This window comes from Strix aluco, chromosome 5 (assembly GCF_031877795.1).
Source record: "Strix aluco isolate bStrAlu1 chromosome 5, bStrAlu1.hap1, whole genome shotgun sequence".
Classification (NCBI taxonomy): Eukaryota; Metazoa; Chordata; class Aves; order Strigiformes; family Strigidae; genus Strix; species Strix aluco.
In genome coordinates, this window is record NC_133935.1 from 35,484,802 (window position 1) to 35,509,171 (window position 24,370).

The following is a 24,370-nucleotide window of genomic DNA, read 5'->3' on the forward strand; positions in this document are numbered from 1 at the left end:
TATTAGGGTGTAACTTGAATTATAAATGTATTAACAGAACAAATGAATAAATGAGAGAAGATGAATGATAAAAGATTTCAGTAATAGTTCATCCACTGTCTGCTTCCACTCTAAGCAGTCCTGGACAGCATGAGATAAAGCCATAGGTTCCTCTAACACAGCTGTTTCCTTAATTGTCGTCTATTTTAAACGAGCAAATTTGTATTTGGACAGACTTCTGTTATCATAAAATTCTGTTATTAAATAATAACTAGAAAATTTAAGTGCTCCAATTTTGCCATCACTTGAATGGCAGACTCTAACTGCAAAGCACTATGTTAAAAATTGATTATTTGCTGTGTTTGGAATAAAAAAAAGGCCTGCTTTTTTGTTTCATTTCACTTCTCGCCTTTTGAAAAAAAGCAGAATTTATCCAGCAAAGCAAAAATATAACTTCAGTATCACAAGCTGAGAAGCAGGCAGTGGCAGCATTCGGTGATCACCGTTTCTAGTATCATACCTTCTTGACAGATTCTTGCCCATTTCACTGTCAGCTTTCAGAATCCCAACAACAAACATTAAGAGAATGAGGTTTATACAGGCTTTTTGACTCATGGTATTTTTAGGATAAAGATGGGTAAAACTGTTACCTTTTTTTCATTTGGGTGGTCTGGAAAGAGCAAGCGAGTGATAAATACAGTGGATATTTCTCATACACATACCTCTGGAACCATTCTTTATTAACTTTTTAAAATTACCTTGGTTGCAAACATAGGCCACTTCAATAAATTTTAATAACCTAAATGTAATGTTAACCCAAATATGTTATAAAAGTCAATGTCAAATTAACTCTTTTTACTTATATTAAACTTATAATTTCATTTAAAAAACAGGTTAACTAATAATATTGAGTTTCTCTGAAGCACTGCTGATTTACATGACTTATACCCCTTTTTTCATTTATTATTAATGGTGATCTGTATCAGCTATTCCATTATTCCTGGTGTCAGGCTGAAAGCCTAAAACTACTAAGGTTACTCCATTAACTTCCTTTTAGTCTTCTCAAATCTCATCAATATTCCAAGTGCTATTAAGAAGCAGCACCATTTGTTGAGATAACTTCTTCCCAGATCTTTTTAAACTCTTGAATGCAAATTACATAGATCTGTTGATTAAGAATTTCTAGCTTTACTAACTCTCATTTAACATTCCCTTTGGATATTTTCATATGAGCATATTTTCATATGAGTTTCTGTTTGATATTTAGGGAAAATATTTCACATCTCTATTTTTTATAATATTATTTCTCCTGCCACATTTCTAGAGTAATGTGCCCTAATTTGGTTTGTTCCATTGTCCATTTCCCCCTCTTCTTTATGTCCTTGATGCAACAGAGGTCTTGTGGAGAAACAGCTTTATAATCATAATTAAAGACTTCTTCAGAATGCATATGCACAGGAGGCTGAATTGAGGTTGCAGAAGCCATGTCAATTCTTACATATCACAGCTCTAATGTACTTTCCTTTACAACCTTATCATCCCTCTAAGAGGTTTTTAGTATATAATTAAGATAATTGCTCCCCATCATATGCTCCTCTGGATAACATCTCTGATAACATCCTTAACAATGAAATGTTATTCTTAAAAATACTCTGTCATTTCTGAAGTTAAAGCACATGGGAATGACCATTACCATGTGATCAGTTCATTATCAGAATACATGCAGGTCTCTACCCATCCAGTATGTTCCAGTAAATATGTTTATGTTGTTAAAGTAATTCCACTTTCCAAAGGACTAGCTTACATTTTCTCTGCGAAGTAGGAGGAAAAGGCTGCTGCTTGACATATGTTAAACATTTTCTGATGATTCATTACTTTTTATTATTATTCATTAAAGTACAGTTGAAAAAAATTAGCTTTCATGGGAGTTTGGGGCAATTTTTGCAAATGAGTGCTCATTAAAGTGTATGCATTCTGACCAACACTCAGTTTCACCCATCCCGGTGTGATTACCATCTAGAATGATCTCCTTATACACTTGACTGCCTGCTGTCAGACAACCCCCCTTTTCCAAATCAAGACAATAATTCAAAGGAACATAATTATTTTGAGGTATTTTGCATTTTAAAACCCATAAGCAAATACTATTTAGCAGGATTTGAGTTTTTCTTTGTTAAATGACTATTGCATCATCCTTTGCAAGTACTTTTGAGTCAGGGAAGGAATATGCATAGACCATATACAATATATTCCATTCTAGTAAGTAATCCTATGCTTCAAAATGCTGCTGAGATTGTTTTATAATTGAGCAGATGTGGTAGTACCTTTTATAAGTGGCAATAATTTAATAGATATATGAGGAATAATATTGCTATAAAACCCATCAAATTGCTAGTATTATCATCAATAGTAAAACTTCATCTTGCCATAAATTTGTTTACATTTTACATGCATCTAGTATATTCTGGAGGAATGTAAGCTTGTATAATGGGTATAGCACTGCATGGGGATCTTCAGTATGCATTTAGCTAATGTTATATGTCTCCTGGTGCACCTGTGAATTTTCTACAAACCTTAAATTGACTTTTCTACAAAACTTTTCAGGGTGAATCTTACTCCATATTAGAAGTTGGGAGGAACCAGTCGTCTTGACTTCACACTTTTTATTCTGTTATACTCAAGGCTTTGCCTATTGTCCTATTTTGCATTAAGATGAACCGAGTCCTAAAACTTGAGAGACCCAGTGCTAAAAAGTTAGTGCTTCACTTGACTTATATCTATAATGCAATAAAGTTCAAGTACTATAAAAAAAGCTAAACTCGTTTTCAGAAACACTGGAAATGCAATATAGATATGTCTGAATCACACAGAGAACTCAGATGTCTTTTGTGGAAGATGAATTTCTCCACTTTGGTCTCTCAATTTCAGATGATAAAGCTGCTCAATTCTGAATAATTAATCAGTAAATACTGCAACATATATATCTTAGGATCATCTAGACATTCTCAGCTGTTGTAGAAAGTTATGACATTAACAATGCTCCTGATCTCTCCTGATCTTTCTGTAGTTTTTCAGCCTTTTTTGACATTTTGTATTAAAGGTTGCAGGTTTAATACAGTTTATTAGGGAGTGTTTTGTGACTTGCTGTAGATGGTGAATAGATGTGTAGTCTACAGGTGCCTTGTAGCACAGTTGTTATTATGTGGATGCCTGCACTTTAGGTATTAGATTTGATGACTTGGGCAATCCCTTCTATTTCTATGTCCCATATCAGGGCACTTCTCTGGGATGTGGGGGATCAAGCTGAGAACCCTAAGTACCAGGCTGTATATAATATGGGTGGCTATATCTGTATCACGGGATGTGAGAATGCTGTTCAGTGCTGGGCCTGTGTTTCACATCCTATCTGCATCCCAGCTCCATGTCAGACCAAGAAATACGAACTCAATCCCTGCCCCTCTCTGTCAGATAAGGTTGAGCTCCAGCAGGACCCATGAACTGAATGATGAAAAAATCAGCTTTGTGGGGACACTTGCCTTGCAGTCTTTGTCTTTTTTTTCCCATTAGTCTTGCTTGCAGTCACACACCAGGACTTCCATCCTGCTCCAGAAAATGATACATTTTCCCAAGAAAATCAGTTTGGATTAATCAGTTTTTATATGGTGAAAATCATTTGTCAGAAGATTCACGACCAGCTATACACTGCATTCATATGTCAGTTTGGTGGCTCTGCTAACAGATACTGACGTCTCTGGATCATAGCTCTGCCTGCTTCCCCCTTCCTGCTTTCCATCATTTCTCTCTGTAGGGATCATCTACTGCCACACAGTTACTGTGCTTTTTCAGATATTGTAGTGAAGAGTCGCTGGCTTTGACATGAAAGCAATTAGAAACCTTTCACTCTTTTCTACAGTTCTAGTAGACCTAGCATAGCAACAACTCCCCCCTCTACTCACTGCCAAACAAACCAAAAAAGTTTTGCTGGCCCTTCTGACTGATAATCTTTAGGAGGATTTTTTTTAGTCCTTGACTGCATCAAAATTGGGCTATGATTTTAGCTTATGTCATACAATCAACTGAATATGCATATTAATAATTTTATTTTAGCATTGGCCTGAATCAGATCTGAAATACTGTCTTTTAGGATAAAATATCATACCCTATTTCTACTATCTTTACTTCTCCAGTAAGTAACAACTGAAATGTGTTAATTTTGTGAAAAAATTAAGTTGTTGTATATAATTTTTCAATACCTTTAATTGTGTTCTATTGGAAGATCACTTTTTCATGTGAATATGATATGTTTCATGAGGGTTTTTTTCAAATAAACTTTTCTACTAACTCCAGTACATTTTGAAAGCAGAAATCTTGGCATAGCTTGCTAAATTTTGTTAAAATCAAAATATTGTGAAAATACTAAGCAATTACTAATATAAACCATTTTTGTACATAATGAACAGATTTATTTGTTTTGTTCAGTGTCAGAGATGATTAAAAAATAGAAAAACATTGATTCCTAGTGAAGGTAATCAGTGTTGCATTCTGTAAAAAAAAAAAAAAAAAATTCCCTCCTGTTCTATTTTAAGTAAAATAAAAACCATTCATTTACTTCCATTTTCTCTGCTTCTGTCTCCCTTTCTGCATCTGCTGGTCCTGATGGCAGTATGTAGCTTGTTGCCAAAAAGTTTCCTTCTATTACTTTACAGAGATTCCATTTTTGTTCTTTTCATACCGTTTTTGTTTTTGTGCCACCTCAAAAGGAAATTTGAAGTATGCAGGAGATGTAGGATTTTGCTATATATCAAAATAAGATGGGAATGAGTTTGTATTGCCAAACCACAAGTGTATAGATGAAGCATATCTTTACTTGCAGCTAACAATAGAATAATTTTCCTCTGCAACAGGATATCAAACTAGTCTTTTCCTTTTCTTTTGATATACCTTCAAATACTATGGATTTGGAAGAACCCATATGAAAGAATATTTTCACACTCAGTTGCTTTATCGTTTTCAGAAAGCAGGAAAAGTCTTCAGAAGGACCATTTCATATTTTCTGCTCCAGGGCAGGGTGTATTATTCTTTGTATAGCACAATATATCATTGTATGCAGTAGTATCTGTTCTGGATGAGGATACTAAAACTAGCTGTTAGTAAAAATATTCTTCCCACTCCAGCTCCAGCTGTTCACTCCATGTCCTTTTTCCTTCAGATATCATTCCCCCCCTGCTGGAAGATACTTAAATAATATAGCACAAATAAAACCAGTTTGTTACCAGTAGTGCTGGGATTGAAACTAAATTTTTTTCTTCAAGAACATTTCCATTATTTTGACACCTATTTCTGTATTACATTATTAAGAAAAAAATATCAAAACTTTCTGTGAATATTGTGTAAGTAAAATTTGCAAAAAAATTTTTTTTCTGATTATATAAGTTCCCTTCCAGAGTTTTTCTCATCCAGCCTGTAATAACTTCAACAAGGATTTGCCATTGATAAATTTAACAAAAGCATTAAATGCCTTGTGAAGCCATTGCAAACAAAAAGCAGTATATTTTATAAATTGCTTGTCCAGCTGCTAGATATCAGCCTGATAAACACCCTGTGGAATGAATTTGTGACTCATATTCTAATGGAATAATGACATTTGCGATAGGAAATTGTTAGTGGTTAGGAGTTCTGGCAGTAAGAGTGACAGGAATTCTGTGAATCCTGCCTTTTCTTTTGGCTAAATACTTACCTGTATTCCAGTGTAATTTAATTGTAATTCTTTGTTGTAGTTTAAGAATTGAAGTTAAGGAATATTGAATAGTTTTAAGCCATGTTTTTTACCATAAATCTTGCCAGAAAAAGCATACTTAGTTATGATCCTTCTTTTGGTATTAGTGGTTGGATGGGATCAACTACTTTGTTTCTGCCCCACTATGTTGATATATTCCTTCTTCTCTGAATATACTGATTTGGCTCTATGTCAAACAAATGGGTCAAAGCTGCATGGTCTAGAAGTTGTGATTTATTCATTTGCTGTCAATAGCAAATACAAATAGCATACCTCTTCAATATATGTAAAGTTTTGTGCTATCTTTATCATTCCATTATATAGTTGACTGCAGCTCTCAAAACTTCCAAGGGTCTATCCAAATTCCATACCTGTGGTCTCTATAAGAAATGTAGTAGGTTGCATTAGTGGGAATACTTAATGGGAAGAATTTTAAGAAATCTGCAGATCTAGCCTGTGGATCTTAGAGAACCTAAAACCAAAACAAGAAGAGAAAACCACTGAGGCAAACTGCACACTGTGATAGTAACTAAATTTAATATGCTGAAGTGTATAGAAGATTCTAAACATTCAGAGCAGGAATTATGTAAATCCTGCTCTGTCAGTCAGAAGGTAGGCTTAGTAATTCGTAAATATATAATGCTGTTATAATACATAATTTCATCTAAACTGCAGCAGAGATAAAATAAATTAATGCAGGAATATTAGTAAAAAGGATAGAATTTGAGTATTTTTCAGAAGAAAATGCTCAGTATAAATAAAAATATGTAAAATTAATATATGGCACAATCGTTTGGCATGTTAATTACAAAAAAGATAATTTGGAAATTCAAAAATACAGTCAAGTGTTTGGGGTTTTTTAGTTACTAAAAAGTCTAATGCTGTAGTGCCACAAATTAGTTGTTAACGATTGGAAACTGGATTGTGTTATTCCAAAATTAGCCATAGTATTTCTTTATCTTTCTCAAATCATTTGGACGTTATCAAGGCAAAATATTGGGCTAGATAACTGGTCCATTCTGGTACAGATGTTTCCATATTGCTTTCAAAATGAACAGCAAAGATTTTTAAAATTCCCTGAATTCTGACTTGTATTAGATTAGTAGTGCACACTATCTGCTAGACAAATTCTTTATGCTTAATGAGTATACTGTTACACTGGATAAAATACACATTTTTAGTTTGGAACAAAATACTTTCTTCTATGTAAATATATATATATTAAATACAAAAATATACATTTTTAGAGTGAGAGTTGAGCTCTATGAAGTCGCTCAAAAATTTAGATATTTAAATAAGAATAACTGGAGATTGAAACATTTTAAAACATCATTTCTAGCTCTCTGGCTTTAAAATATTTTGTTTAGCTTTTTGACTTCAGTGTTCTGATAAAGAGCTTTATTAACTAATTGATTCTTCAGAAGAACTGAAGCTCATGAAAATATAGTTTTGTCCATAAGTTAAATTTCATTGCAACTAAAGATAGATGCATATTGAAAGGTTTATCTTCAAGACTACTTAAATTATTTATTAACTGAGCTTGATCCCTGAGGAGTATGGCTATAATCAGTATTACTGAAATGATTTGAGAGCACTTGCTCTCATCACCCTTTGCAGTTTATATTCTGAGATAATTTGAAAATGTAGCCTAATTCACTAATCATCTATTGCATTTGCAATAGTAGAATACTTTCTCTGCACACACAGTTTGGTTATTCTTTTTGGACTATAGAAGAATCCTTATGGAATACTAAGGCATGCATATGATACCATTCAGTGGCTTCTCACTGATGAGTTAAATTTAAAAATAAGCAGAGACATCCCCAATATGTATAATTCTTTTTTGGAGGATTTTTTTTTTTTTTTTTTTACAGGACTACTAGGAATTCAATTTTTTAGTGAATGACTGAAATAAACAAAAATATTTTGGCACCTGTAACTACACCTTGTGCTTTTCATTGAACTTCCAGAAACATGCTGAGACAAGGGAAATGTAGAAATCTATGAAATATCTGTCTAGGCAAGTGCAGTCATTTCACTACAAACCTTTTAAACATGGAAAAGCCAACGAAAAAACCCATTTCACAAAAAATAAGTATATGGCAACTGTATAGCATTGTTTTTGAATGCTCAATTAGACATCAACAGCTTGCAAAGGCAGTCTCAAAAGGTTACTCAGGAAATGGTGAAAATCACCCATCATCTCTCATTAGTACTTAATGAGAGATGTTTTTCCAGACAGTTGCCTGGTATTACAAGGGTTATGGAAGCTTGAAGCAGTTCCAAAGTCTATTTGTGCAGGTGGGTGATTAAAGGAGATAAAAAATTGATAATAGTCATACACAACTCTTGTGGATGATGCAGAAACAACTAAGCAGACCCCCTGCTGCCACTGGAATGCATTGCACTGGTAATTAAACACAACCCTGAAATAGCTGCCACATCCAAGACTGGGCCAGTTATAGCTTCAAGTGCTTTCAACAAGACAGTTGCAGATATATATTTACAATCTTACTCAGAACAATGGTTATTCAGGTTTAAGTGTGTGGGAAACAAAAGAGCAAGTTCAAACAGTTTAGTCCAACTGTTCTCTCTGTGCATCCAGTGTAGCTACCTACTGATTCTATTATTCAGTATTCCATCTGCTCTTTTGAAATGTCTCTTGTAATGTTCGTTCCTTGAAATCCTGAAATACATGATTGTCCTTATCTGTAGTTCCTATATTTATGCCATGTTGAATAGTCATGTAGGAGAGATTTGCTTTGGGGATTTAGTAACGTTAAAACAATTTTAAAGCTGAATCCTATACTATGGAAAATCGCCTAGTCCCTCAATTGGGAGCCTACTATATAACATGAATGCTTTTGTTGCCTACCTGACAAAATAGGAGATTTTCTAATTTTTTCCTGGATTTCTGTATGAACTATAGCCTGTCTTAATTTACTGTATGCAGTTACTGTGAATCTTTGCAATGGGTCCACCACTTACAGGAGCCATCACATTTTTATCACACATGCTATCCAAGAAATCTTATATATGGCAGCTCTGTATCAAATCCAGGCAATTCCTACTATTTTGTGCCTACTCTGCTCAGTTTTGGGCCTTTGTTAGTTTCTTCCTAGTTGTTGGCTTAGGCTCCTGCCTCTTAAATTTACTGCTGGTGGAATCCAGTAGCCTAGACTGACCATTGATGAATGAACTGAGCCTATGTAGTGCTGTCTCCATACAAAATGTTCAGATATATTGTTTTAAGACTTGCCCTGAAATCTGTCTATGGGTATGTTTAAGTGTAATGGGGCGATTCTCCTTGCTTTGCCTTAGAAAGGGCTAATCGTGTTTTAATGAGTCCTCTGTAAGCTTCAGGAAGATCACTGTCCCCACATTCTCTTTACCATGAGGAATAGGATTCCCATGATTCTTCGTGTGGGCCTGGGTCTCTCACTTTTAGATAAAGCTCAGCAACAGTAGGAAAGATTCCCTAGGCATAATCTGGGCAAGTTTCTTGATCTTCTCCTCTGCACGAGGATATCAGCATATCCCTGACAAAACTTCCATGTCTTTGATTATCCCTGGAATCAGAAAATACTGGTTTATCTATCATTCCAGTGTGTGGTTATAAGTGGCAAGTCTTCTTTCATTCCAGTTATGAAGCTTTTTAAAGGACTAGATTATCATTCCCCCATTATTGAAGAGCACTAAAATCTAGTCCGTATGACTAGGGACCTACATTAACCTGTTCATTTCTTAACCAGTCAATGAAACTAGCCCTTCTGGTGGCCGTGACCTCTATGAGGAGATGTATGTAAATTCAGTCACTGGTGACTGATCCTCCAGAAATAGTACTATTTCCATATTATCTTCTTTTATACTCTTCCAAGATTTATATGTGGTTACGATTGATTTCTGTCCAAGACAGATGATTAGCATTGCCATGTTCTTTTCAGACCTTTGTGCCTCCATATAACACATCTGATGTTAAGAGAACATATAACATGTATAGACAAAGGCATTCCAACATTTTTTTCTAAAGACAGATCCAAAACCATAGAAATTGCCAAACTAAATAACTGTTTCTCTAGTAGTTTTCTAATAGTCTAGCAAATTGAGTCTGCTATAACTGACCAAACTTAGGTCTGTCTTGATACCACATTAAAAAGCACTTTGTTCCCAGACAGCACCAAGCCATCTGGAGCTTTATTCACATTTTTGACTTATCCTGATGCTGGGGTGTCCAAAACAGATGCAGGGTTTTGGCCAACCTTCAAGTAGTTTGAAACATTGCATGAAATCTTCCACACTGAGCAGCGCTTGAGGAATAAAAAGAACTTGTTGAAGTTGTTGGTTATATAAATATGCAGGTGTATATATATATATATTCATGCATACGTATATATGTGCCCATTCATTTTCCTCCCTTCTTTTTCTTTCTCCTGGAGTTGCAGTGTACAAATCCATCCAGGCCCTTAAGGTTATAATATAAAGTTCTACAAGGTCATAATGATTAGGCTTTGTGCTTTTAAGTATTTTGTTCATGTCTAGTATTATATTTTCAGAGATTTTAGAATTTATTATATTGTATTTATACACATCATTAGATGTGTAGCATATAATTTAGTTCTAGATTATTACTGGTCTATACCTCTGAAGTTAAATATACATTTCTTCTTATAGTAAATTGTAAATCTGAGCATATAATATTTAAGTGATTCCACAAATAATTGGAGTGTGGAAATAAAATAGGCTGAGTATACACTTGCATTTTGGTTCAGAGCACTGGGTGTGAATTTGAAATAAATCATTGATCCCAGTTACTGTTCATTGCTTCAGTCACAGTATGGTTTTGAAGCACATAAACTAGACTCCTTTTTGATCTGAAGCTCCATTTCAGGTGGGCACCAAAAGTATAGGGTCCTTCTGGAAGCTGAAAGGTACATGTATGGTGGGGGTGTTTGGTAGAATTAATAAATTGTTATATAGTGCTAAAAACTCAAATCCATGTATATTCTAAATGGAGTGTCATGAGGATCAACTGCTTTGATCTGCTGATCCATTGCCATTACACTAAATTGTAGAAATAACTGATGCAATAGCTAATATAGTCATAACTGTAGATTTTGAAAAGGAAGCTAGCATGTTTCTGTAATGAAAGTGGAAAACTACAGATTAGCTGTGTGTTCAATTGTGAAGATTTATTTCTGAGGTGGCATCTAATTATAACTATATTTCTGGAATATGGGCTGACTTTTGGCTTTTGATATTTTGCTTGCTGAGATGTGGTAGGAAGTGTTCTGGTTGGTATACTTGGTATCTGCCTGATAGTTAATATTGTGACATTATATACATATAGTGCCTTTGCTTTGAGTACATTATAAGAAAAACTATCTATTAGAAAAGTTCCAGTGAGGAGTTTGTCCTCTCAGTACCTGGATAGTGGGATGAAAATTTTGATGAAACATTTGTTGGAACTGTGGTGATATAGTCTATCACTATCCATAAGGGCATTTTTCTCTATGCAGTGTACCACATGAAAGAAGACAATCATCCACTAACTGACTACTGATGTCACACAGCACAGTAGAAGGCAAAGTTCCCAGTGCATGATTTTTTTGTAGTTTCAGTTAAACAGTCAACATTTTTATGTTTTTGTCTGACATCTTAGGAGAAGATAGCAGTAAAAGAATGCCATAGTTTGCTCTTACAGTATACTAAAAGAAGACAATATTCACTTCCATTTTGGTCTCCCCAGTCTCAAATCTGAGAGACCCTTTAAAGTGTAAAGCAGTCACCACATCCATGAATACGAAGAGCTCCTTGCATTCCCCTCTTTTGTTGACCTCCTTTATCCTGTACACTTCAGAAAAAAATTACTATAATTTTTTACCGTGACGGTAGAAATAAATTATCATTTTCACAAAGATCTTTTGGAAAGAATGATTACAGTTTTCAAGAATGTGAGTTGGGATTCATCCCTCATGGTTTTAGGATCTTGATTCAGTTGCCCATATATAGCTGCCTGTTGACATTTGAAATGCTTTTGGGTGTCCCAAGCTGATGTTTTAGAAGGGCAGTGAAATTCCATAGTTCCTGCAAGCCTCTTGCAGAAACCTTGAATTTCCTTGGACCACTGAGATGGCGTTAGTTAACAATGCTTTGGCAGTTGAATCTTGCTGTATTTGTCTACAATAGGTGTCTGAGCTAGCTGTCTAAACTTTGTTTAAAGCTAATGCATACCTTAGTATAATTAATGAAGCTTAGGGCTTGTTCCTCAGACCTAATATTTCTTCAGGATAATATATCTAAACATAGAATAAATTCTAATTAATACTGTTTTAATGGGTTTTCGTTGACTTAAAAAGGAGTTTATCTTGCTCACTGAAATGTAGCTGTATTTAGAGAAATCTCACCCTGCAAGTCTGAAGAACAGTTTCTGAACCACTCAAGACTGAGAACAAAATGCCATTTCTTTGGATAGCAATTTAGTTACTAGCATACAAATACAGAAGTTGCTAACTTTAGGCCCTGAAATTTGATTCCAAAACTCAGTCTTATTAGATAGACATATATAACACACTACATAATGTAGTTTTCATTTTATTCAGAAATCCTTTTTGTACTGAGAGACTGCATTGCGAATGAATCACTGAGTACTTAAAATGTCAGTGATAATAGACCCAACTTTTTTTCCTACAAAAGGATTAGTTATGATGTTAATTCTTACATAATATTTTTTGTGTCAGACATGAGGTTAGTTTACTTGCATAGTTAAACATTTTTATGAACAAGATAAGCATACTTATATTGATTAGACTTCAATAATATTGAACTGAATAATACATAAAATTGAACACTGAGCAAAAAGCATCTTTTTTTTTTGCAATTGTATTATATATGACAGTGTGGTAAAAAATATATTTTGTGAGGTGTTTGTCTTGCTGCTTCCTTCCTCTCTTAATGTTCTCATAAAAAGGTGATGTAAAAAAATAAATATGAAATGACTTAAGAACTTAAATTCATAAATTTCAAAACAAAAATGATGTGAACTAATTCTTATTCAATGCTACTCAATTTCATAATTTTCCTGTAAGAATGTATAAAATAACTGTTGGTGAAATATGGAATAACTGGAATATACCAGTAAATAGCTAATCTGGATTTCTGGATTTGGTGGAGTTGATTCAACATTAACAGGTTTCAGTGTAACTGAAATCAAGCCACCTGTCTATAATCAAATGGTGTAATTCTAATTTAAATAATGCTAGTGTGGCTTGAGGGTAAAATATTTTTCAATAGTGGTAGGAACAACCTGACCTTCAACTTCCAAGCAGTGGTGACATAATTTGTAATTACAGTCTTTTGATACATAGGAAAAAGACTAATATGCACAGACAAGTTGTGTGAAGCACTAGTGTGACTATTGTAAATACTGAGTCTTCTAATGTGAATATTTCAAAAATTGGAAAAAATAGCAAATAGAATTTTAAGAAGCAGTAAGATTTGGAATTTAAGATTAAGATGTTGAAACCTGTCTAATCCTGTGAGAAATTTTAAAATCGCCATCTTTTTTCGTATGTCCATGAGACAGTGGTAAATGTGATCATGATGGCATTGTAACACCTTCTGTCCTTTAAAACCTTGTATGCTGAGCCAATTAATCAACCAACAAGCAAAGGAAATTAGTAAGATTTGCCAGAATGTAAATCAGCATAGCTATTTTTATAGTCCATGCTAGATGAGTCCAGTTAATCCAAAACCTGAGTTTATCTAACCTGTTAAAAAATTATTTTGGTTATTCTGGACATAGAAAACATAACATAATATATTTACTTTATCCTATCCTATTCTATTTCCTTTGCCCTGAAACAAAGAAAATGAAGGAGGGAAGGTCCTTAGTAACCATTTTTAAAAATCAGAATAAACTCCAATTACATAATCCTCATGACAGTTTCTCATGTATGATGGAAGCAAGAAGGAATATTGTTAGAGCATGCTGCAGTTCAGTAATTTTTAGCTGCCAGATGATCCTTGGGGCCTGGCATTATCTGACTTGTACAGAAACATCTCTTAGCTTATTGCAACTTGAGCCAGGAACTAGAAGAGAATGACAGCCATAAATACTTCCCTGTTGGCCCCATCTATAGCACCTATCAGAAACTCAGTATGAGAGCTAATCTTTCCTAGATAAATTTGGTAGGCTCTCAAGTTTCCAAGTTCTTTTTGCCATGAAATATTCTACTGAAACTTACAGTATTACCATTATGGTTATGTAATATGGAGCTTTTGGCCTCCTGCTAAGTCATTCTGGTGCTTGATTACCATCACAGCTGGGAAGCTATGCCTTATTTCATAGTCCTCTCTATCCTCTGAACTGATTTTCACTAGCTTTACTTCACATTGTTGAAACAGTGTTAGGAACATTTAGAGAAGGTAAGAACAATATTTTAAATCCCTTTAATGGTCCTTCACAGTGCCATAAAATGGTAACAGCATCACAAAATATGTCTAAACAGCAGTTTCCCATGTACCTGCAAGTATGTAGACAATTTTAAGCCAGCTGTAGGTTATCTAGCTGAGATACTGCTAGAAAGGTAGCTTCTGCAGTGCAAAGCTCTATGGAGGATGCAAATTTCATCTGGGAAGCTGAGTATATTTTCATGTATTTAATCTTTGCTGATCAATTATGTTGCTTACAGTGTCCAGGAAAGTTGTCACTGATGGTTATTAGCATAGGCTGAATTGACTATGTGTCTATATAACTTGTTGAACTGGGTCATATGTGTTAGGATTTTCCAGGATGAGATATGAGTTGCATTATAAAACTCCCAAGTCACCCTTGTTATAATGATAGTACTTGGATTCACAATTGGTAATTCAGGGTAACAAAAGTAAAATATTTGTCTTTGGTTTGTGCCTCATTTTATTTAGGTATTAAGTGCTGTATCCTGCCTTAACACAGAATGTGTGTATGAGCTGACAAAATAAGTGTAGATATGCAGTATATTTCTCACTAAATACATTTAAATTATAATAGGTTTTGTAAGTTGAAATAGTGTTCTGAGTAGCATTCTGTTTTCAAAATAATTTTTTATTTTAAAATGTATGAAGTATTTGTAAGTTCACATAAATGCTATTTTTATTCACAGATAATGCACCTCAGGTAGCAATTACCGCACCAGGATCTGGTAACCATAGAAACAGCTCTACAGGCCCAACACCTGACTGCTCTCCTCCATCACCAGACACTGCACTTAAAAACATAGTGAAAGTTATACGTCCTCAGGTAGGTGATCACCATAAGCATCCTCTTATTAGTTGTATTTTTCATTTTAAAAGCAGGCTATGATGCATGTATTCTAAGAAGATATTATCACTATAAACATATGAATAGGTCAAAGATAGATAAACAGAACACAAAATATTTTTTGTATTTAGGAAGCAATCTTGATAGCAGGAGAAGACAGAATATTTTATGAATAAGCCCAACAATGTACAGAGAGATATCAGTACATTTTTCTTATAGGACTAATGATGAATGAAGTCTTTATGTAATATTTTGTATTGTTATGTAATATTAGTTTTCTTCCAAGTTTATGTTCTGTTTTTATCAGTATTAATTCCCTGTTACTTTTTCAGGTTTTCTTTCCTCTTTCTGCATCTCCATTTACATGGTCCTGTAATATTTCATACCTTCTTTAGTTTACTTTCTCTATAGTATTTCTTCTTGACTTCCATCCTTCCTAACTGTATGTGTTTCTAATAGTGTTTGGTAAACAAGATGCTTAATGAGTAGAAAACTTGAATGCCCCTTGTAATTCTTTAAGTAAGGAGTACAGCCTTTTAAAATAAAAGCTTCAAAATAAATAAATCGTAGAACTTGATTCAGTAGTATAGAGGTAATCAGCATAAAGGAGGTTTTTTTAGAGCCACAGGACCATACGATAACATAGGTCAGAAGAAACCTCAGGGGATTATCTAGTTCCCTGCTTAAAAAAGCATGACATAAGGTGTGTCAAAGCTAGCTGTGACAACTACGTGATGAATTGACTAATTGTGCAACTTCTTTGGTGTGAACCAAAAGAACTTTTATTCCTCTCCTACCAATTATTGGGTTCAAATGCAGCCATCTGTCCTTCATTGCTGAGCTGATCTCTGCAACTAAGCCACTTTGATGCTAGTGGATGCAGGCTTTGCATCATCAGTATGTTGCTGGCATTTGTTTTACTTGAGAAGTAAGCTGAAGGATACATGGTATTTTGGTAAGAATTATATAGGACAGATTGTTGGAGACACACAATGAGTGTACAGTGATGGAGGTAGATCTTCCTTTCAGTACTCATTGGAGCACACAGTTCAGAAGGTCTTGCAGAATTAAAGGTAATTACTAAGTGCACCTGCCATTTCTCTCTAGGAGCCATTGGTTTCTTACAGCTGACGCTGTCAATGCACAAATATTCTAATAGGTGGCTGGTGCAGACCGTCCCTCTTTCATAGTACAGTAGTTTGGGTTCCACATCCTGGTTAAATCTAGATTGCAGGGGGGTCTAAAATAACGGCTTCTTTTCCTTTTCTTTTTTTATATTTGTTTCTTGTTTTGCTTGTTCCTGTAGTCTCTCTGCCCCTCCCACCCTACATCAGTATAGTACTGAAATGCCTCCTTCCCTCTAAGCTGTTTTTTATAGTAGGCGGCAAGCAAACAGAAAGGTATTGGAATATTGTTGGAACAAGCTGTTGTGTGATAGCTTATTGAAAATAGCATTTAAAAAGCTGTTTCCATCATGATATTGCCAACAGATGGACCCAGAACACTGAATGGTGATGTTCTCCTGCTAGTTAACTCTGAATGGATTCAGCAGATTCTGGGGAGCTATTTTCAAATTTAAATCATACCATTTACTGACTTTCAGTATTCTTATCGTTCTGCAGAACAAAAGCTAGCTAGCTGTGTGATATATATGGTCAGAACTTTACCACATTTGCTGAAATGTCTCTCATGTGGCTCTACGTGTGGCATATTTCCTATGCAGAAAACAACAGCAGAATGGCATATGTAGGCTGTTGTACATACATAACATACATTATGCTTAATGTATGTTGTAAATCTCTGCACTAATACACAAGAAGTTGGATACACTATAACATTCACATCCCATTATGCTTCTTCTTTCTCCATGTTTTATGCACATTCCTTCAGTATTCTTCCTTTGCTTTGCTTTTGCTACTTACCTAACCACCCCCTAAGATCACAACCCAAGAATGTAGACAAAGAACTTGTAGATATTTGCAATGTGATGTTTGCTAACCATTGGTATTAATTCTGCCTGCATATTTAATTCCTTTATTCCATGCCTGCTGCATTCAATTACATGCCAAGCTCTTTGAAGTTTAGCACAATAGGATTCTATTCTTGACTGACCTCTCACCACTCATGTAAAACTAATGAATAGTGTTACACAATGCATGCAAAATAATTAATTTTCTGTTGTCTGACAGGGTCTCTTTGCATTTTTCTGGCAAAATAAACAGATTTTATCCAGATCTAAAACAGGGATCATATGAATTTCCAAAACAGCTGTCACTCCGTTCCCGTTTTCATATGTCATGTGCATCCAGCACAGGAAGGTGCCAATAAAAGACAGAATGGGAAACCCTTCAGCAGCTAGTTTTGCACTAGGCAGGCTTTGGTAGCTTGGATGAAACTGCCAGGGAAGTCTGGCCTTTTAACTCATATTGTTATTTTCATTTATAGCCTTATTTATCTTTCCTGGAGTGTTGTGCATATAACAGCTTACCCGCAGTGAGGAGAAACACTGTTTCTATGTAAGCAGCAGCAGAGGGGACCAAAGATTCCTTCCTCCCACCAGTCTGGTGAGTGCAGGCGGTGGCAGAGAGTGGAAAAGAGAAACCTGGCGAGCTGATTTTGAAGGCAGAGGTGGGGGTCATTCTGCCTCCTGTTTTCTTTGGCATTTTATTTCTAAGACTGCGTGACAGCTCACATGGTGGCAGTGCATATATATGCTTCAGCACATGACAGATTTTGAAGACGTTTGTATGAATGTGAGGTTTAGCACAGCGCCAGTGGCCTTTCCTCTCTCCTGGTCCAGATGCTCACGTACCAAATGCAGCTGGTGGGGGACCCTGTCAGATACACTGCCCACATGTTGTCCCTGAAGAGGAGGGAGGCTGTGATGCTGCACTGCCAGCCCATGGGGTGAAAGTACCACAGCTGGGAAGTGTGAGACAGGAACAATCTTATACACAAAGTGTGAGTCCTGAGGGGTCTGGGTCATGGATAGTTAAGGGATTCCTCAGAGTGCACTCAAAACTTGCTTTGTCTTTTTCCTTCTAGTTGTCTCTTAACCTGGCCCTAATTATTCCCCTTCTTACATTAAAAACATACCATCACAAAACCTGGCTGGGAATTTCTATTTCTGGAGTTTTATCCTTTCTTCAATTAATTATGATGAATTTTGAGATGAAAAACCTGCAGGTTGCTGTGACCCTACCACTTGTCCTTTATGAGATCCCATTGCTCTCTAAAATTATCTAAAACTCTCTTTGGATATGTCTCAACTATTCAATTAAGTGTACTATTACTAAAGCTGAAACCTATTTTAACTGGCACAGTACAGCACTCTGGAGAGAGACTGACTCAGATCAGAGAAGGAATACTAAGTTCAGTGCCACCCACCTCTACAGCTTCCAATCCTGAAGCTATCACACATAACAGTAATTCAGGGATCTGTGTGCTCTTTTATCTGTGCACCTTAGCTATGGCCTGTACCTGTGATCTAGCATTTTGCAAATACATGACTTGTTTTCAAATTTTCACAGGGTCAGTCATTGAAAAATAGGATTTGTTGAAAAGTTACATATATGCCGATAAGAAACAAACAGAATTTAGGTCAGGGTTTGAATCACTTGATCTTTTTTTTCAGATTGTCCAGAGAAATCTTAGTAAGTTTTAACTCTTTAATTGCTAACTAGTGAAGACTTTGAGAAAGTAATACACTTTCAAGTTAAAGACATATGCCTCTATGAAGTGGGAGAAAAAACAAGATGTGGTAGAAGACCAAGTAGGTTGATGAGTTAACTAAGTCCCCATAAATTTTAGGCTCTCTCAAGTTTTAACTTAGTTTCGTTAGTACATATGTAAAATATAATTTACCTTATCAGACTGGAACTTTAGAAAGTGGTAGTAAAATTGAGCTTGTTCTACCACAATTCCTATAGCTCTCGGTCTGGATGAAGCCTGAACAAAATTGGGCTGCATGTGACACTTCATGTCACTTCAGTTTAATAAAACTCTCCTTATTTATTTGTTCAGCTTCATTTGAATAAATAAACTATATACATAGAGGGAGAAAGAGCACCTTTTGTCCTAAGAGACTGTTTCTTTTGCTGGTGCTATTCACTTGTCGGTCATCAGCCAATTCTCATAAAATTGAATTCTGACTTCTCACCTTTTAAATTATTTATTAAATGTAATCCAGCATTTGCATATTCTCTTCTTGTCTTTCTAAGCTATGTTTCAAATGGCTAACTGTAGGTACAACTTTTGATGTCTAAAAGTGGATTGTTTAAAAGTGACTTGGATTTTATCTCTTATGAATTAGTACTTTTTTATGTGAATAACCCAGCTCCCTAAGAGTTGTTGTTTCAGTGACATAAAGGAGGGTAGAAAGACAAAGGAACAGAGAATTTTAGCATATCTGATGATGAAATTTCATCAGTTTTATTGCTAAGATCTTCAACAATCTATTCATTACAATATGTTTTTTTTCTTGTGGGTTTGGATGTGCTATCTTTACATTAGGATAAATAGAAAAAATTATGACTATTTAACCTTTTTAAGTGAAGTTACAAGTCCATCTATGATTCATCATTCCTCTGGCTAAGACATCTAGCAATATAAAAGTTTAAACAGTAGAGGACAAAAGAAATTGCCTCATTTTTCTTCAAGTGGTAATAGAATCCTGCAGGACATCGGTAGTCTCTGACAGACTTATCCCACTTGTTTGGGCTACCAGGTGTGCATTGACTAATGTATAACTATTTTGTGCATGCACAGTGAGCCAGGCGTGCCTATGTATATGTAGTTCATTTAGTCATAGGGAAAGACAGGGACCATGTAGTTCCGCCACCCTGGACATGAATGGACAGACCAGCCATAGGAGATATATGCTCAAGAGCCTCTCTAGTGGACCTAAAAAGTGATAGCAATTTACATTCAATGAAATTGTATCTCATCCTTTTTACAGTTAGGTGCAGCAATTACTTTGAACGAAAACAAACAAACAAACAAAATCTTAGAGGCAGCTCTGGAAAATCACAGTTCCAGAAAATAAATTTTCAGAACTAATTGTTCCATAACAGGATTTTAACTATTTGCCCATGGTGAAATAACCCTGGTTCCTCCCCTGTGCCAACACCCTGCTGCAGTATCCTTAGTTCTTCCCAAATGAAATGCATCCCTTGTCACACTTAGCTTGAGTTGGCACACGCCTGTCTCTGCAAACATGGAGAAATCCCCACTGCAGGCTGTTCCACCAGTGCACAAATGCATGAGAACTCTGTGATGTATCTACTGAACTTGTATTGCAGCACAAAAAATCTGGTTTGTTACATTTTAGCATAAAAAGGAGGGCTGCAGAGCACAGTTATGCGGTAAATTCTCACCACTCACTTACTGAATGAGATCACAGGACAGCTGGGGTGTAAGGACCTTCTTTCTCCTATGAACTGCTTTCTGTGCTCAGCCCAAGTTACAACATTCTCAACCAGCCAGGGAATAACCAGGAAAGTCACCATGGAGAAATTCTGTGCAGGCACGCTATGTTTCCTGTTCGGGTGCACGCTTCTTTTTCTGGGATGTTGTTGTGCTGGACTTTGTGCAACCATATGCAGTGTCCATGCTTAGCACAAGAGGCAAATAAGACTTAAAAAAGACTACTGAGAGTTATGATTTTGTGGGCGATCAAACCCATCATCTCCAAGGTAAAAGCCACCCCTGTGTACATGATTTTATGAAGTTCTGAAAGGTGCTGAGCATTTGAAAGTTGCTGAGCATTCCCAAAACCCACTGAAATGAAGGTGTATTCTACAGTCTACAGATGGGGAGATGTAGCCCTCATCATTAGTGTGCCTGGTGTGGAGATTTCTCCTATGTTATGTGGTTTTTCCAAGGTTGCATGTATCTATCAGGGCTGCAAGCACTTTAAGGTCATTGACAGCAGTCAGTGACCTTGATTCTAGGTATGGAGATGTGTTTCAAAAAAGTCTCTCTCTATATATTTTTGTTTCTAAACCTTTAAAGTGTCTATGCAAATCTACTGCACACAGTTTGATATCTTCTCATTCTAATGATGTTGAAATGAATAAAGAAACAAACAGATAAATAAAGCTCCTAAATAGCCTTTAAAAAAAGGAAAACAAAAAAGAAGTAAGAGATATACTGTCAGTGCCATTAAGATGTGGTTAGCAATTCATCTATGTGCGACTGAATATAGGACAGACATTATGAAATTCTGTTATTCTGAAATACTGAGTACCAATTACAAAAAAAAGGTTATGGTTGGAATTGTCTCACAGGACTGATTTCCCCCCCCCCCCCCCCCCCCGGCATTACCACAGAATTAATGGGTAGAAGACATATAACAGAGGATGATATTATAAAAAAGATTCCTTAGAGCATAATGGATACTCTGTGACTATTTAATAACAACATTAATGGAAATATTATTAAAGAGAGGCATTCTAAAAGGTCTCCTTTGACAAGTAACTATAAAACATAATTCTATTTAGATTATTTTAATTAGAGCTGAGATAATATGAAAACATAAACACATCCACCCAATGCACAGTACTAATGAAAATAGCAAAGAGTATGTGTGAGTGCATTTAATTGCAGTTCAACAGGATACTAAATCACAAGTATAAATTAAAGCAGAAGAACACTCTTTATTGTCATGAGTATTATGTTTCTAGAATATCACTTCTACATGCATATGTTTTCTTGGTTGAAGATGGATTCTCTAGGTTGTCTTTTCTGATTCAATATAAACATAAATCATACGGAAGAATTGAACATTTTTCATATCTGAACTTGTAACAGACCAAATCAGTGAAACACTGAGCATAAAGATATTTCAGATAGTTCAAAGGTAGGTATGTACATCCACACCAGTAAAATAGACTTTTGAGCTCTGGAAGGTTGTCATCTATACTGTTGAATTGTTAACACAGTCCTGGGTATAGTTTTGGTCCTGTACAATTCTCTCTCTCCAAAAGTATCTACTGTCAGGCCTGACTTCGAATTTGAATGGATCAAGGACCTGATAGGTAATTCTGCTTTGAAGACCCTGGTCTGAAGACTAATGAAGTTTAATAGTAGGAGTGTAAACCAATCCATGCCAATTGCCCTGCCCTAGTACGTATAATGCTTGGAAATGGTAACACAGAATCTGGAAGATTGAAGTCTTACATATAGTGATTTGATGGGTATCGCATCAGATTCATAGCATTTTCCTTTGCTTCTGTGTAGTACTGGGCAGTTTTGAGTGCCTTAGTTATTGAGTAATCTTATCATCATCTGAAAATACATTACATTTTCACAGATGTGTTCTATTTGTAGTGTGGAACGTAAAAAAATGCCATCACCTTGGCCCTTCAAAAGCAATTTTCATAACCTGTAGGTCAAAATGGGATGTTGTTAATAGCTGGAAGCTGAGATTTTTTTTGAAGAAAATGTCCTTACATCCATTTTCCAACTGTTTCAGTGAAAATAATACTTTCTGTAATTTTTTAAAAGTTAGAGACTTTTTATAGCTGAGGAATAAGACATTCCTCTTATTTATCAAATTTATCTCTCACAATTTGGAGCTCATTTCAAGCGATGTTTTCCCAGGATAGAAATAATGGTGTATCTTCAAAATCTGGTCACTTCTGTCAAAGAAGGAAACCCCTACAAAGGTGTTACAGTTTTTAGCGTTCAGGACTGCTATACCTCACAACCCACAGCAGCAATATGGTTGCAGTTAAAATGAAAGTAGAAGCCAAGGAAAATAGAAACTGTGAGAAGATCTGTTTTTTCCCTTATTTATTCCCAGTCTGATTTGCCATCTGAGATAAGACCAGAGGTTGAAGATGGAAGGGGGCAGCAACTCCCTGACCTTTAGTTACATACTCCAGTGGAGGACTTCTAAAGGAGGAGTGATTATAACACACACAGAGGAGAACAGAACCACAGGAACAGAAAGCACTATGGATATATGAATCACATTGCAGGACTTCCTAACCACAGGCTACAGGAAAGAGCTATGTGTCTGTGCCATCCTTGAGCATGTCACTAATGATGAAATTATCAAAGTACGCTGATGGGCCATGAGATTAGTGTAAAGAAGTATGTACTTACTGCTCATGCAGGATGCAAGAGGTGTCTGTCTCTAAATTAAAAGTCAATCAAACAGAAATTTCTAGGACTTTGGCACTATGATGCCGTTAAAAAATAATTTAGTTTTAAAATGCATTATGCTTTTAGTAATGAAAAGGATCTACAGTTAAAAAAGAGTTAAATCATTTATTTATCTTTTTTTTTCCTTTTAATTCCCATGATCTTGTAAGCTCCCTGTTGTGGCTGCTTGGGATATATTTGCTGCCAGCCACTGTAATTTCTGCCTTCTGCTCTTAAACTAAATTAAGATGTTAAGAAGTAAAAACAAGAATGTCAGGATGAGTGCTGAAACTGCCTATATTTTATTTTTAATTGTAGTCATAATTTAAGATAAGGTTCTATGAAATAAAAAAGAGAAAATTAGATTACCTTATTAAAAACCCAATGTGTTCTCAGCTTGTTTAATATGGTATTTTGAGGCTTGACAGAATAATTGATTCAGGAGTCTAGTAATAGTTCAGTACAGTCTTTCATTTCTAGATGACATAGATGAATCAAACCCAGATCCATTGTAATCTCCAGTTTTTGCAATTTCAAGGCCACCTGATCATCTTAGTTCAGATCCTATAAATCACATAACTCTTGGCAGCAGCATTGACTGATAAGAATGTATCAGGCCTGCTGATTTCTGCAAATCAAAACAGGGATACTTGAGACAGGAGCAAGTGAAGAAGCTTGTCCTCTCACAGGTTGTATTTTACCAAGAAAATTATTAATGTTATATTGGATTTTATGTAAGTGTACATGAGCAAGAGAGATGAAGAGAAAAACAGAGATGGGATGTTGAGGCAGAGGACAGAGACTAAGAAACTATAAAAGTGTTGTGAAAGTTGTATTTGAAAGGGAGGACAGAGGTTAAAATTGGATGCATTGAAGGACAATGAGAGGGATGTAGTGACAAAGTTAGTGGGAGAGAGGACAGTTAGAGAGTTCATTTGAGAGACCTTGATGACAAAACCACAGACAAAGCAGAGAAGCAAGTTTTGGAAGACCAAGTAGAACAGGAACCAGCTAGGATACTGTAAAGGGTGTTTTAGAGTAAAACAAGTAGTTTTGGAGGGAATATAACAATAGACAGAAGAAAACTGAAAAAAGGAAGGGCGTGAAAAGGAAAATGAGTGTGTAGAAAGAGAATGGGGTCTTAAGAAAGAAGGAAGCGGGAGAAAGGA

The 24,370-nt window shown here is 35.6% G+C and overlaps 1 protein-coding gene across 3 annotated transcripts in view; it reads left to right on the forward strand.

Annotated features, from left to right (window-relative positions):
* ANKS1B (ankyrin repeat and sterile alpha motif domain containing 1B) overlaps positions 1–24,370 on the forward strand; it is a 447,745-nt gene that overhangs the window by 145,554 nt on the left and 277,821 nt on the right. For all 3 annotated transcript variants that reach the window (XM_074826981.1, XM_074826982.1, XM_074826977.1), the window contains exon 11: positions 14,896–15,032. In XM_074826981.1, the coding sequence (XP_074683082.1) occupies positions 14,896–15,032 (137 nt within the window). The remainder of the gene's footprint in view (positions 1–14,895; positions 15,033–24,370) is intronic.